Source organism: Sus scrofa, chromosome 3 (assembly GCF_054392235.1).
Source record: "Sus scrofa isolate SSC_HxYL_T2T_F1_AM1 chromosome 3, Sscrofa_HxYL_maternal_Yorkshire_Landrace_v2.0, whole genome shotgun sequence".
Lineage (NCBI taxonomy): Eukaryota > Metazoa > Chordata > Mammalia > Artiodactyla > Suidae > Sus > Sus scrofa.
Window position 1 is genome coordinate 97,117,455 of NC_139385.1, and position 14,146 is coordinate 97,131,600.

A 14,146-nucleotide genomic window follows, 5' to 3' on the forward strand; every position below is an offset into this window, starting at 1 on the left:
ACAGTTTGTCATATATGGCTTTTATTATGTTGAGGTGATTCCCTCTATGCCCACTTTCTGGAGGGTTTTTATCAGAAATTTGTGTTGAATTTTGTCAAGAGTTTTTTCTGCATCTATTGAGAAGACCTTATGGTTTTTATTCTTCAGTTTGTTAATGTGGTGAATGCACTGATTTTCAGATATTAAAGAATCCTTGTACCCCTGGAATAAATACAAATGATCAGTTTATTATCCTTTTAATATATTGTTGGATTCAGTTTGCAAATATTTTGTTGAGGATTTTTGCATCTGTGATCATCATTTTATTGGCCTGTATTTTTTTTTTCTTTTGCAGCATCTTCATCTGTTTTGGTATCAGGGTGGAATGTGGCCTCATAGGATGAGTTTGGGAGTGTTCCTTCATTATTTTGAAGAGTTTCCACAAAATAGGTGTAAACTGTTCTCTGAATGTTTGATTTCACTGGTGAAATCATCTGGTCCTGGACTTTTATTTGTTGGAAGTTTTGTAAATGCAGTTTCAATTTCAGTGCCTGTGTTGTTCAATTCACATTTTCCATTTCTTCCTGGTTCAGTCTTGGAAGGTTGTACCTTTGTATGAATTTGTCCATATCTTGTATGTTGTCCATTTTATTGGCATGCATTTGCTTACAGCAGTCTCTTATAATCCTTAGTATTTCTCTGGTGTCCGTTGTAACTTCTCCTTTTTCATTTCTATTTACTGATTTTTGAGCCCTCTACCTCTTTTTCTTGATGAGTCTGGCAAAAGGTTTATCCATTTTGTTGATCTTTTTGAAGAACAACTTTTGGTTTCATCTTGTCTTGTTTTCTTTTTCTCTATTTCATTTATTTATGCTATGCTTTTTATGATTTCTTTCCTTCTACTAACTTTGGGCTTTATCTGTTCTTCTCTAGTTGGTTTAGGTCTAAGGCTAGGGTGTTTAAGATTTTTCTTGTTTCCTGAGGTAAGATTGTATTGCTATAAACTTCCCCCTTTTGCTGTGTCCCATAGGTTTTGTATTGTATTTTCATTGTCATTTGGCTCTAAGTATTTTATTCTTGCAGTTGTTTACTGGTCTCATAGATTTGTTGTCAGAAAAAAAATGCTTTATATAATTTCATTTTTTAAAAATTTACCAAGGCTTGATTTGTTGTCCAAGATATGATCAATCCTGGAGAATGCTCCATTTGCCTTTGAGAAGAATGTATATTCAGCTATTTGAGATGGACTGTTTTCCTTTCCTTTCCTTCCTTACTTACATGTTTTTCTACCTTTACTATATGTTTTCCTTACTTTGTTTTCATATGCATGTGTGGATTATTTCCTACCTTTACTATATGTTTTCCTTTCCTTTCTTAGGGCCATACTCACAGCATATGAAGTTCCCAGGCTAGGGGTTGAATCAGAGCTGCAGCCGCTGGCCTACACCACAGCCACAGCAATGTGGGATCCAAGCCACATCTGTGACCTACACCACAGTTCACAGCAATGCCAGATCCTTAACCCACTGATTGAGGCCAGGGATCGAACCCACATCCTCATGATTCCTAGTCAGGTTCGTTAACTGTTGAGCCAGGAAAGAAACTCCCACTGGTGAGACTTTTCATCTGTAATTTTCTTGTTTATAGTTTTGGCCTTTTCTTTTGCATCTAGAGAAGGTCCCTTAGTATTTGTTGTAAAGTTGGTTTAGTGGAGCCGAATTCTCTTAGCTTTTGCTTATTTGCAAAGTTTTTGATTTCTCCTTCAAATCTGAATAGAGCCTTGCTGGGTAGAGTATTCATGGTTGAAGGTTTTATGATTTCATCACTTTAAATATAGTATGCCTCTCCTTTCTGGCCTACAGAGTTTCTTCTGAAAAAGTAGCTTATAATCTTATTGGGGTTCCCTTGTATGTTCGTTGTTGCTTTTCCCTAGCTGTTTTCAATACTTTCTCTTTGATTTTAATCTTTGTCAGTTTGATTAATATGTGTTTCATTGAGTTGCTCCTTGAGTTCATTCTATATGGTACCCAGTGTGCTTCCTGGATTTGAATGAGTGATTACTTTACCATGTCAGGTAAGATTTTGGCTATTATCTCTTCAGATATTTTCTCGGGCCCTTTCTCTCTCTCTTCTCCTTCTATATTGTGAACGGTGGTACAGAAATTCCCTAAGTTGTTGTCCCAGAATTCTCTAAGACTCTCCTTATTTCTTTTCAATCTTTTTTTTTTTTTTTTTTTTTTGTCTGTCTTAGGGCCACACCCACGGCATATGGAGGTTCACTGGCTAGGGATCCAATCGGAGTTGTGGCCGCAACTCAGGATCCAAGCCACATCTGCAATCTACACCACAGCTCACAGCAGCACCAGATCCTTAACCCACTGAGCAAGGCCAGGGATTTGAACCCACAACGTCATGGTTCCTAGTCGGATTTGTTTCTGCTGCACCATGATGGGAACGCCTCATTCTTTTTTGTTTATTCTGTTCCATGTCAGTGATTTCCACCAGTCTGTCTTGCACCTCATTTACTCATTTTCTGCCTCCTCTATTCTTCTACTGGTTCCTTCTAGTGAAGTTTTTATTTCAGTTATTGTATTTTGCATCTCTGCTTGTTTGATCTTTACTCTTCTATTTTTTGTGTAGTGTTTCTTGTAATTTATTGATCTTTGCCTCCAGGTTTTTTCAAAGATCTTGGATCATCTTTACTATCATTACTCTAAAGTCTCTTTTCATGGAGGTTGTTTATCTCCAGTTCACTTAGCTGTTTTCCTCAGATTTATCTTGGTCCTTTCTCTGACTCATATTTCTCTGACTTTTCATTCTATATAGCTTCTTGTGTGGTTTCCTTTTGCAGGCCATGAAGTTGTACCCTCTCTTGTTTCTGGTATTTTCCCCCTAGTGGATGAAGTTGATACAGGGGCTTGTGGCTCACTTCCTGATGGGAGAGACTGGTGCCTGCCCTCTGGTAGGTGGAACCAAGTCTTGGCCTCTGGTGGGTGGGGCTTTTTCTCTTGGTGTGATTAGAAGCACACTTCTCGTGTGCCTAGGAGGACTTGAGGCAGCATATTGGCTGATAGGTGGAGGTGGGTTCCTACTCTGTTATTTGGCCTGGGGCTTCTCAGCCCATATGGGTAGGGCCAAATTTTTCCAAAATAGCAACCTCCAGGGGAGGGGAGCTCAGGCTGATGATTATTCCCAGGAGCTCCACCTCTAATGCTACTCTCATAGCCATAGCTGCCCCCAGCTTTCCCAGGAGACCCTCCAAGACCCACAGGTAGGTCTGACCCAAATTCTTATGGAGTCCCTGGTTTTTTGTCCTAGGACCCAGTGCACATGAAACCCTGTGTTCGACTTCCAACAGTAGAATCTTTTTGTCTTTTGTTGTTGTTGCTATTTCTTGGGCCGCTCCCGCGGCATATGGAGGTTCCCAGGCTAGGGGTTGAATCGGAGCTGTAGCCACCGGCCTACGCCAGAGCCACAGCAACGCAGATCCGAGCCGCGTCTGCAACCTACACCACAGCTCACGGCAACGCCGGATCGTTAACCCACTGAGCAAGGGCAGGGACCGAACCCGCAACCTCATGGTTCCTAGTCGGATTCGTTAACCACTGCGCCACGACGGGAACTCCCAACAGTAGAAGCTGTTTCCCATAGTCCTATGGAGTTTTGCACACAAGCCCTGCTGGCTTTTAATACAAAATGTTCTTGAGGCTCCTCCTCCCAATGCCAGACCCCAGGCTATGGAAACTTATGTGGGGTTCAGAACTCTCACTCCTGAGGGAGAGCCTTTCCAGTCTGAAGGTTGCCTACCTGGTGGGTATGAGATCACTTATATCATGAAAGCACCCCTCCTATGGTCAATGTAGCTTTGTCTTTGGATGTAGTAACTTTTTTGGTAGTTTTTGGTAGTTTCTAGTCTATTTCACTGATGGTTATTTAGCACTTAGTTGTCATTTTGGTGTTTTCATGAGAGGAGGTGAGCTTCAGTCCTTCTACTCCACCATCTTATCTCTCTCTCTGTCATCTCATTTCGTCTAACTTTCTGTGTTTGCGGTCTCCTTTCCAGAGGCTGCAGGATTGTAGTTCCTCTTACTTCTGGTGTCTGCCCCCATGGTGGAGAAGATGATCCATGGGATTGTATAGGCTTCCTTATGGGAGGGGCTTGTTCCTATCTTTCTTTCTAATGATCAGGGTCGTGTCAAAGAGTGTGTTCAGAGTTGGTTATGAGTTTATGACAACTTTAGGCTATCTGGATATAACACTTTCTGATGGAATGGCTGTTTTGATTATGAATACCTGCCCCCTCTTACCTCAGTATATGCTGGCTGTTATATCCTTGACAGGAGGTATGACTGATATGGTGATCAGAGTCTCTTCTTTGCTCTGTGGAGCTGTTCTTTTCTCTGAAGTTGTCACTGCCCTGTCAGGGGCAGGGTCTTTTCTCTGAAGTTGTCACTGCCCTGTCAGGGTCAGGGTCTTCTCCCTGGCTGTTACAATAGGAGCCACCAGGTCTGTTTCTGAGCTGTGTTTCTGCTCTGTGGTGCAAAGTAGGCAGGATTGGAGCTCTCTCACTAGGAGAGGACCTCCTGAGTATTTCTCCACTAGAGCTGTTATCCTGTGAGTGTGCCCTGTTGCATCAATTTCCCCTGTTGTGCAGGTTCACAAAGTGTACTGTTGCTGGGAATGCTATGGTAGCAGTTGGCCCTGATATCTTTCAAGTGTTGTTTTCACCAGGCCATTGGCACAGATCCGATAAGGTCTGGTCTCAGGACGATGGTGGTTGTGCCCCCGTTCCTGCTGTGGGATCTTTGGAGACAGCCTAGAATCTGGCCTGATCCAGTCCTCACATGTATGTGCCCACAGATGTTAAAGCCAGACCTGTATCAGCTACAGGAGCACTTGTTGCCTCTTGGGATGCTTCACTGGTGCCGGACTTACAAAATCAAGAGCAGAGGTATAAATCCATGGTTTCCATAGCTGGGAGGAGAGATTTCAGCTCCTCTCCCTTAGTTGCAGGGCCCCTGGGCTCAGCTGTTTTTATAGCCCCCACCTCTGAGTGTGGACAACTTCCAAAATAGCAGAAGTACAGGAGACTATCCAGAAGGAAGTTGTGGGCAGCAATCAGGCACATGGGGCTCACTCTGCATTCTCCTGGAACAGTGGTAGTAGGGTCTGATGCCCACTCAAAGTTTTCATAGGGTGTCTGTGCCTCATTGCACTCTCAGGGAAACTTGAGCTGATTCTGGTGCCTGCTGGCAAATTTCATGGAGTATTAGTACCTCACTGCCCTCCTGGGGTAACTGGAATAGATTCTATTGTCTGTTTACAGGCTTCACAGGATATCTGTGACTCCCTGAAGTCCTGGGGACAACTGGAGCAGATTTTAGTTCCCATTTGCAGGTTTCATGTGACTTCTTGCACTACTGGGAGAGAAGGAGTTGAATCAGGTGCCTGCTGGCAGTTTTTGCTGAAGTATCTGGGGTTTAGGCACTCAGGAATCTCAGAGGAAGGGCTCAGCACCTGCTTGCAGGTCTCCTAGAAGTCACTGGCATCTGAACCTCACAATAGTGCCAGAGACTTGCATCTCTAGTTGGTGGTTTCCAGTTGCCTGAGAGCACTTATAGAGGAGGAAGCTCTAATGGCAGCCCTGCCTATCTTTTCAAAAGATCTCCAACAATGACATCTTGCCTCTCTGGTGGGACCTGGTATCTTCCAAGTACACCCTCCAGTGTTACTATCCAGCCTCTTTAGGCTTTCTGAGGGCAGGCAGCCCCAGTTATTTCCCTGAATCTGACTTTTGAATCCTGAGTTTCAGCTCCCAGCCCCCACCTGCTCCGGGGGATGAGGTTGGGAAGCACAGTGCCTCAGTACTCACCGTCTGCACAGCTTACTCTCTGTTTCTCCCCTTGCAGACTGCCAGCTGCTCTTTCCTCCTAGGGTCCAAAATTCCTCCTCCATTTGGGCTGATCTCCCCACAGGTGAGAGGGCTTCCCAGCATGTGGGAACTTTATCTCCTTCACAGCTCCATCCCTGGAACACAGATCTTGTTCTGGTTAATTTCCCTCTTACTCTCCTTTTTCTATTTTTCCTTTCTTTCTTTCCTTACTCTAATCATCTTCAAGGGGGTTTTCTTGCCTTTTGAGAAATCTGATGTCTTCTGTCAGTGTTCAGTAGATGTTCCATGTGGACAGTGCCACTGGTAGATACATTTTTAATGTTTTTTGTGTGAGAGGTTAGCACTGTATCCTTTTCCTCTGTTGTCTTCTCTCTTTCCCTTCCAACAGATTTTTTAAAAAACTAATTTTAGTAAAGTACAATTGACTTGTGTTAATTTTTGCTCTACAGCAAATATACACATAATGCATTCCTATATAAGTTATCAAAGAATGATGAGTAATTTCCATGTGCTGTACTGTAGGTCCCCTTGATCATCCATTCCATATACAAAAGTATACTTTGTAATGCCCAAACCCTCAATCCATTCCTTCCCCATCAAGCCCTTTCCCTTTGGTAACCATAATTTTGTTTTCAAAGTCTGAGTCTACATCTGTTTTGTAAATAGGTTCATATATATCATTTTAAATTCCACTTAAAAGATACTATATGATACTTGTCTTTCTCTGACTGACTTCACTTAGGATAATCTCTAGGTCTGTCCATGTTGCTGCAAATGGAATTATTTCATTCTTTTTTATGGCTGAGTAATATTCCATTGTATCTATGTACCACATCTTCTTTATTCATTCTATGTCAGTGGCCATTTAGGTTGCTTTCATGTTTTGGCTGTTGTAAATAGTGCCTCAGTGAACCATGGGGTGCATGTACCTCTTCAAATTATGGTTTTCTCTGTATATGTGCCCAGAAGTGGGATTGCTGGATCATACGGTAGTTCTATTTTTACTTTTGTGATAAATCTCCATACTGCTTTCAGTAGTGGTTTTACCAATTTACATTCCAACCAACAGTGTAAGAGGGTGCCCTTTTCTTCACATGCTCTCCAGCATGTGATAATAGACTTTGTGATGATGGCCATTCTGGCTGGTATGAGCTGATACCTCACTGTATTTTTTATTTGCATTCTTTAATAATTAGTGATGTTGAGCATCTTTTCATGTGCTTTTTGGCCATCTGTCTATCTTTAGAGAAAAACCTATTTAGATCTGCCCATTTTTGTTTGGGTAGTTCATTTTTTTGATATTGAGCTGCATCAGTTGTTTGTGTATTTTGGAGTTTAATCCCTTATTGTTTGCTTCATTTGCAAATATTTTCTTCCATTCTGTGTGTTGTCTTTTCATTTTGTTTATGGTTTCTTCTACCGTGCAAAAGCTTTTTAGTTTAATTAGATCCCATTTCTTCATTTTTGCTTTTATTACTCTAGGAAGTGGATCAAAAATGATACTGTTATGTTTGATGTCAAAGGGTATACAGCCTATGTTTTCCTCTAGGAGATGCATAGTATTTATAGTCTTGCACTTAGGTCTTTCATCCATTTTTATTTTATTTTTGTATGTGATGTTAGAGAATGTTCTAATTTTGTTCTTTTACACATAGCTCTCAAATTTCCCAGAACCACTTATTGAAGAGACTGTATTTCTCCTTTATAGAATCTTGGCTCTTTTAACCTATATTAATTGACCATAACTGTGTAGGTTTATTTCTCGGGTTTCTATCCTGTTCTCTTGATCTGTGTGTCTGTTTTTGTGCCAGTAAAATACTGTTTTGATGATTGTAGCTTTGTAACATAGTCTGATGCCAGAGAGCCTGATTCCTCCACCTCTGTTTTCTTTCTCTAGATTTTCTTTTTTGGCTATTTGAGGCTTTTGTGTTTCCATACCAATTTTAAAATTATTCTAGTTCTGTGAAAAATACCATTGGTAATTTGATAGGAATTGCCTTTACCCTGTAGACTTCTTTGGGTGGTATAGCCATGTTGAGTATATAGATTTTTCTAATCTAAGAACATGATATATCTTTACATCGTTTTGTCATTTTTAATTTATTTCACAGTGTCTTATAGTTTTCAGATTACAGGTCTCTAGGTAGGCTTATTCCTAGGTTTGTGTGTGTGTGTGTGTCTATTGTTGTTTTGTTTGTTTGTTTTTATGGCTGCAGTCACAGCATATGGAAGTTCCAGGGCTAGTGATTGAATCTGACCTGTTTCTGTGGCATATGCCACAGTTGCAGCAAGCACCATAGTTGTGGCAACACCGCAGTTGTGGGAACACCAGATCCTTTTAACCCACTGCACCAGGCTGGAGATTGGACTGGTGCTCCCACAGACAACACTGGATCCTAACCTGCTATACCACAGCAAGAACTTTGGTATTTCAATCTTTTTAATTCATTAGTAAATGAGACTGTTTCCTTGATTTCTCTTATCTTTCATTGTTTGTCTATAGGAGCACAAGAGATTTCTGTGTATTAATTTTGTATCCTACAACCTTACCAAATTCATTGATGAACTCTAGTGGTTTTCTGATAGCATCCTAACTATATACGTATAGTATCACATAATCTGCAAACAGTGATAATTTTATTTCTTCTTTTCCAATTTGAATTTTTTAATTGTTTTTCATTTATGATTAATATGTCTAGGAAGTTCAAGACTGTTGAATAATCATTGTTAGAGTGGACATTATTGTTCCTAACTTTAGTGGAAAAGCTTTTAGTGAAAAATCTTTCGGCTTTTCACTGTTGAGTATGACATTAGCTGTGGGCTTGACCTATATGGCTTTTAATACATTGAGGTTAGTTCCCTCAATGCCCACTTTCTGGAGAGTTTTCATCATAAATGGGTGTTGAAATTTGTCAAAAGCTTTTTCTGCATCTATTGAGATTATCATGTGTTTTTTATCCTTTAGTTTGTTAATGTGGTATATCACATTGATTGATTGGTGGATATTGAAAAATCCTTACATCCCTGGGATAAATCCCACTTGATCATGGTGTATCATCTTTTTAATGTATTGTTGGATTTGATTTGACAGTATTTTGTTGAAAATCTTTGTATGTATGTTCATCAGTGGTATTGGCCTATAATTTTTTTTTCTGGTAGTTTTGTCTGGTTTTGTTATCAGGGTAATTGTGATTTCACTGAATGAGTTTGGGAGTGTTCCTTCCTCTACAATTTTTTGGAAGAGTTTCAGCAGAATAGATGTCAACTCTTCTCTGAATGTTTGAAATTCACCTGTGAAGCCATCTAGTCCTGGAATTTAGAATTATGTATGTATGTATGCATTTTGCTTTTTAGGGTCACAACTGTGGCATATGGAGGTTCCCAGGCTAGGGGTCGAATTGGAGCTACAGATGCTTGCCTATGCCACAGCCAGAGCAACATCAGATCCAAGCCATGTCTGTGACCTACACCACAGCTCATAGCAACACCAGATCCTTCACCTGCTGAGCAAGGCCAAGGATCAAACCCACAACCTCATGGTTCCTAGTTGGAGTCATTTCTGCTGTACCATGAGGGGAACTTGCTACTTGGAAGTTTTTAAATCATACTTTCAATTTCAGTACTTGTGATTGATCTGTTCATTTTTTCTACTTCGTCCTGAATCAGTCTTGCAAGGTTGTAACCTTCATAACAATCTGTCCATTTCTTCTAGGTTGTCCATTTTATTGTCATATAGTTGCTCATAGTAGTCTCTTATGATCCTTTGTATTTCTGTGATGTGAGTTGTAACTTCTTTTTCATTTCTTTTTTTTTTTTTTTTTGGCTTTTTGGCTTTTTGCCATTTCTTGGGCCGCTCCGGCGGCATATGGAGGTTCCCAGGCTAGGGGTCCAATCAGAGCTGTAGCCACCGGCCTACGCCAGAGCCAGCCAGAGCCACAGCAACGCGGGATCCGAGCCGCGTCTGCAACCTACACCACAGCTCACAGCAACGCCGGATCATTAACCCACTGAGCAAGGACAGGGACTGAACCTGCAACCTCATGGTTCCTAGTCGGATTCGTTAACCACTGTGCCACAAAGGGAACTCCTCTTTTCCATTTCTAATGGGACTTATTTGAGCCCTCTCCATTTTTTTCTTTGTAAGTCTGGCTAAAGTTTCACCAATTTTTTTTGGTTTTGACTTTTTCAAAGAGCCAGCTTTTAGTTTCATTGATTTTTTTCTATTGTTTTCTTCTCTATTTCATTTATTTCTGTTCTCATCTTTATTATTTCTTTCCTTCTACTAACTTTGGGTCTGTTCTTCTTTCTCTGGGAGCTTTAAGTGTAAAGTTAAGTTGTTTGATATTTTTCTTATTTCCTAAGGTAGGATTATATTGCCATAAACTTCCCTGTTAGAACCACATTTGCTCCATCCCGTAGGTTTTGGATTGTCATGTTTTTTTGTAATTTGTCTATAGGTATTTTTTATTTTCTATTCATTCATTCCTTTGTCTGTGCCCACAGCATGTGGAAGTCCTTGGGCCAGGGACAAAACCTTCATCACAGCAGGGGTGACAAGTTGCTTCAGCGACAATGCTGGATCCTTAAACCAATGCATCACAAGAGGACTTCTCTTTGATTTCCGTATTGATAACATTGCTTGTTTAGTTGCATATCGTTTCTCCTCCATGTTTTGTGTTTTTTACAGGATTTTTTTTCTAGTAATTGATTTCTAATCTTTCAATGTTTTGGTCAGAAGAGATGCTTGATAGTACTTCAATTTTCTTAAATCTACTGAGTGTTTGTAGCCCAAGATGTGATATATTCTGAAGAATGTTCCATGTACACTTGAGAAGAATATATATTCTTCTGCTTTCAGATGGAGTGCTGTATAATTATCAATAAGTATATCTGATCTAATATGTTATTTAAAGCCTGTGTTTCCTTACTGATTTTCTCTCTGGATGCCCTGTCCATTGATGAAAGTAGGGTGTTAGAAGTTCAGTTCTGATGAGACAGGTTAAGGATCTAGGTTTGCTGCAGCTGTGGTACAGGCTACAACTTCTGCATATTTTTTTTCCCTGATCTAGGAACTTCCACTTTCCACAGGTACAACCAAAAAGAATGTGGGGGGTATTAAAGTCTCCTATTATTGTGTTACTATAAACTTCTCCTATTATGGCTGTTAGCATTTGCCTATATATCAAGGTGCTCCCATGTTGGGTACATATATGTTTACAATTGTTATATCTTCTCCTTGGATTGATACCTTGATCATCAGGTAGTGTGCTTCTTTCTTTCTTACAACAATCTTATAAAGTCTCTTTTGTCTGATATGTATATTGCTACTCGAGCTTTCTTTTGATTTCCATTTGCATGGAATACCTCTTTCCATCCCCTCACTTTTACTCTATATGTGTCCCTAGATCTGAAGTGGGTCTCAGATACACAGCATATATACAGGTTTTATTTTTGTTTCCATTCAGCCAATGTGTGCCTTTGGATTGGAGCATTTAAACCATTTACATTTAAGGTAATTATTGATATGTCTAGTCTTATTGCAATTTTGTTAATTGTTTTGGTTTTATGTTGGTAGGTCTTTTTTCTTCCCTTCAGAAGGAAAGAACTCTCTTGTGATTTGATTATTCTCCATTGTGTAGTATTTGGATTACTTTTTCTTTTGTGAGTGTATCTATAGTAATTTTTTGATTTCCATTCCAAGATGTTTTGATATAACATTCTATATTTATACAAGATTGTTTTAAGGTACTTTTCTCTTTGTGTGTGTGTGTGTGTGTCTTTTTAGGGCCACACCCATGGCATATGGAAGTTCCCAGACTAGGGTTCGAATTGGCACTGTAGCTGCCAGCCTGCGCCAGAGCCACAGCAACACAGGATCCGAGCCCAGTCTGTGACCTACACCCCAGCTCATGGTAAAGCCAGATCCTTAACCCAACGAGCAAGGCCAGGGGTTGAACCTGCATCCTCATGGATACTAGTTTGGTTCATTACCACTGAGCTATGATGGGAACTCCTTAAGGGACTTTTCTTTTAATTTCAAATGTGTTTCCAATATCCTGCATTTGTTCTCTCCTCACAGTTGCTGGTTTTGATATCATACTTATGGATGATTTCATACTTTGATTTTATTTTTACATTTATATGTGATCTTTCTCACTTGTAATTTTCTTGTATCTAGTGTTGGCCTTTGCTTTTTTGCCTAGAGAAGTTCCTTTAGTATTTGTTATAAAGATGGTTTTGTGGTATGGAAGTCTCTTAGCTTTTGCTTATCTGTAAAGCTTTTGATCACTCCATCAAATCTCAGTGAGAGCCTCGTTGGATAGATTATTTTTGGTTATAGTTTTTTATATTTCATCACTTTGAATATATCATGTCACTCACTCCCTTCTGGGCTTCCTTTTACCTTCTTTTGCCTTGGGATAATGATATAAGAAAAAAATTGCCATGATTTATGTCAGAGGATGTTTTGTCTATGCTCTCATATAGGAGTTGTATGATGTCATGTCTTATGTTTAGGTCTTTAAACCATTTTGAATTTAGTTTTGTATATAGTATTAAAGTCCTAATTTCATTGATTTACATGTAGTTGTCCAGCTTTCCCAATACTACTTGTTGAAGAGACTGTCTTTTCTTCAGTGTATATTATTGCTTCCTTTGTCCTAGATTAATTGACCATAAGTCTGTGAGTTTATGTCTGGGTTTTCTATCCCATTCCATTGATATTTGTGTCTGTTTTTATGCCAGTACCAAACTGTTTTGATGACTTTAGTTTTGTAGTATAGTCTCAAAGCAGGGAGCACAATTCCTACAGCTCCATTCTTCTTTCTCAATATTGTTTTGGCTATTTGAGGCTTTTTTGTTTCCATACAAATTTTAAAATTATTCCAGTTCTGTGAAAAATGCCATTGGTAATTTGATAGACATTGCACTGAATCCATAGATTGCCTTTTGTAGTATGGACATTTTAACAATATTTGACAATATTGATTCCTGTAATCTAAGAACACAGTGTATCCTTTCATCTGTTTTTGTTATCTTTCATTTCACTTATCAGTGTCTTAAAATTTTCAGAGAATAGATTTTTGACTCCTTAAGTAGGTTAATGCCTAAGTATTTTATATTTTTGATGTGATGATAAATGAGATTTTTCCTTAAATTCTTTGTGATATTTCATTGTTAATATATAGAAATGTGTTGCATTTCTGTATACTGATTTTTTTATCCCTCAATTTTCCCACATTCATTGATGAGCAATAGTAGTTTTCTGGTAGCATTTTGAGGATATTATATGTATAGTGTGTTATCTACAAATAGTGATAGTTTTACTTTTTCCTTTCTATATGGATTCCTTTTAATTGTTTTTTGTTCTCTGATTGCTATTGCTAGAACTTCCGAAACTGTGTTGAAAGTGGTGAGAGTGGGCATCCAGTCTTGTTCCTGATTCTAGATTGTTTTCACCTTTTGACTTTTGAGTTTGATGTTAGCTTTGGGCTTGTCCTATACAGCCTTCAATATGCTGAGGTAAGTTCCATCAATGTCCACTTTCTGGATTATTTTAAAAATCATAAATGGATGTTAAATTTCATCAAATGCTTTTTCTATTGAGATGATATAGTTTTTATTTTTCAATTGATTAATGTAGTTATTACATTGATTTTCAGATATTGAAAAATCCTTGCATCCCTGGGCTAAATATCACTTGATCATGGTGTATGATCTTTTTAATGTATTGTTAGATTTGATTTCTTAGTATTTTGTTGAGGTTCTTTGCATCTATGTTCATCAATGGTACTTGTGACAATAGTTAAAAGAATCAGTTATTGAAACACAATCCTTGTTCTTCCCATACAACTAAGCCATTATAATAGAATATTTAATATTTATCCTTCACCCTTCTACATCAGAATACCAGATACTCAATTCATAACATTTGAAGTGTACAATATTATTGAGTAGGATTTTGGGCAGTTAGTAATGGAATCCCAAATCAAACTAGTTTAAAACAATAAGGAAAATTTAAATATCTCTATTTGTAGGTCTAGAAACCAAGTAGACTACAGAAAAGGTATAATCAATATTTCATCTCCCTTTTTCCACAATTTTTTTGGCCCTACCCTTTCCTGCCTGCATACTTTCTCCTCAGGATGACTTTTCAATGACAGGCAATATGAATCATGCAATAGATAACTCCTGGTATATCCAACAAGAGAGAGAAGAAAACTTTTCTCCTACCCCTGACGTAAAAAATTTTCCCCAAGACCTTAAATGAGCCTT

The 14,146-nt window shown here is 39.0% G+C and overlaps 1 protein-coding gene across 4 annotated transcripts in view; it reads left to right on the top strand.

Moving 5' to 3' along the window:
• Nucleotides 1–14,146, top strand: part of LOC146404786 (uncharacterized) — a 64,715-nt gene that overhangs the window by 23,460 nt on the left and 27,109 nt on the right. For 3 of the 4 annotated variants that reach the window (XR_014841938.1, XR_014841939.1, XM_085019291.1), the window contains one exon: nt 13,259–13,393. The exons of the other annotated variant lie outside the window; for it this stretch is intronic. Coding sequence is in view for 1 of the 3 variants with exons in the window: in XM_085019291.1 (XP_084875417.1) it covers nt 13,259–13,393 (135 nt within the window). In the remaining 2 variants the exon portion in view is untranslated. Of the gene's footprint in view, nt 1–13,258; nt 13,394–14,146 lie in introns of those variants that run through there. 4 annotated transcript variants of the gene reach the window in all.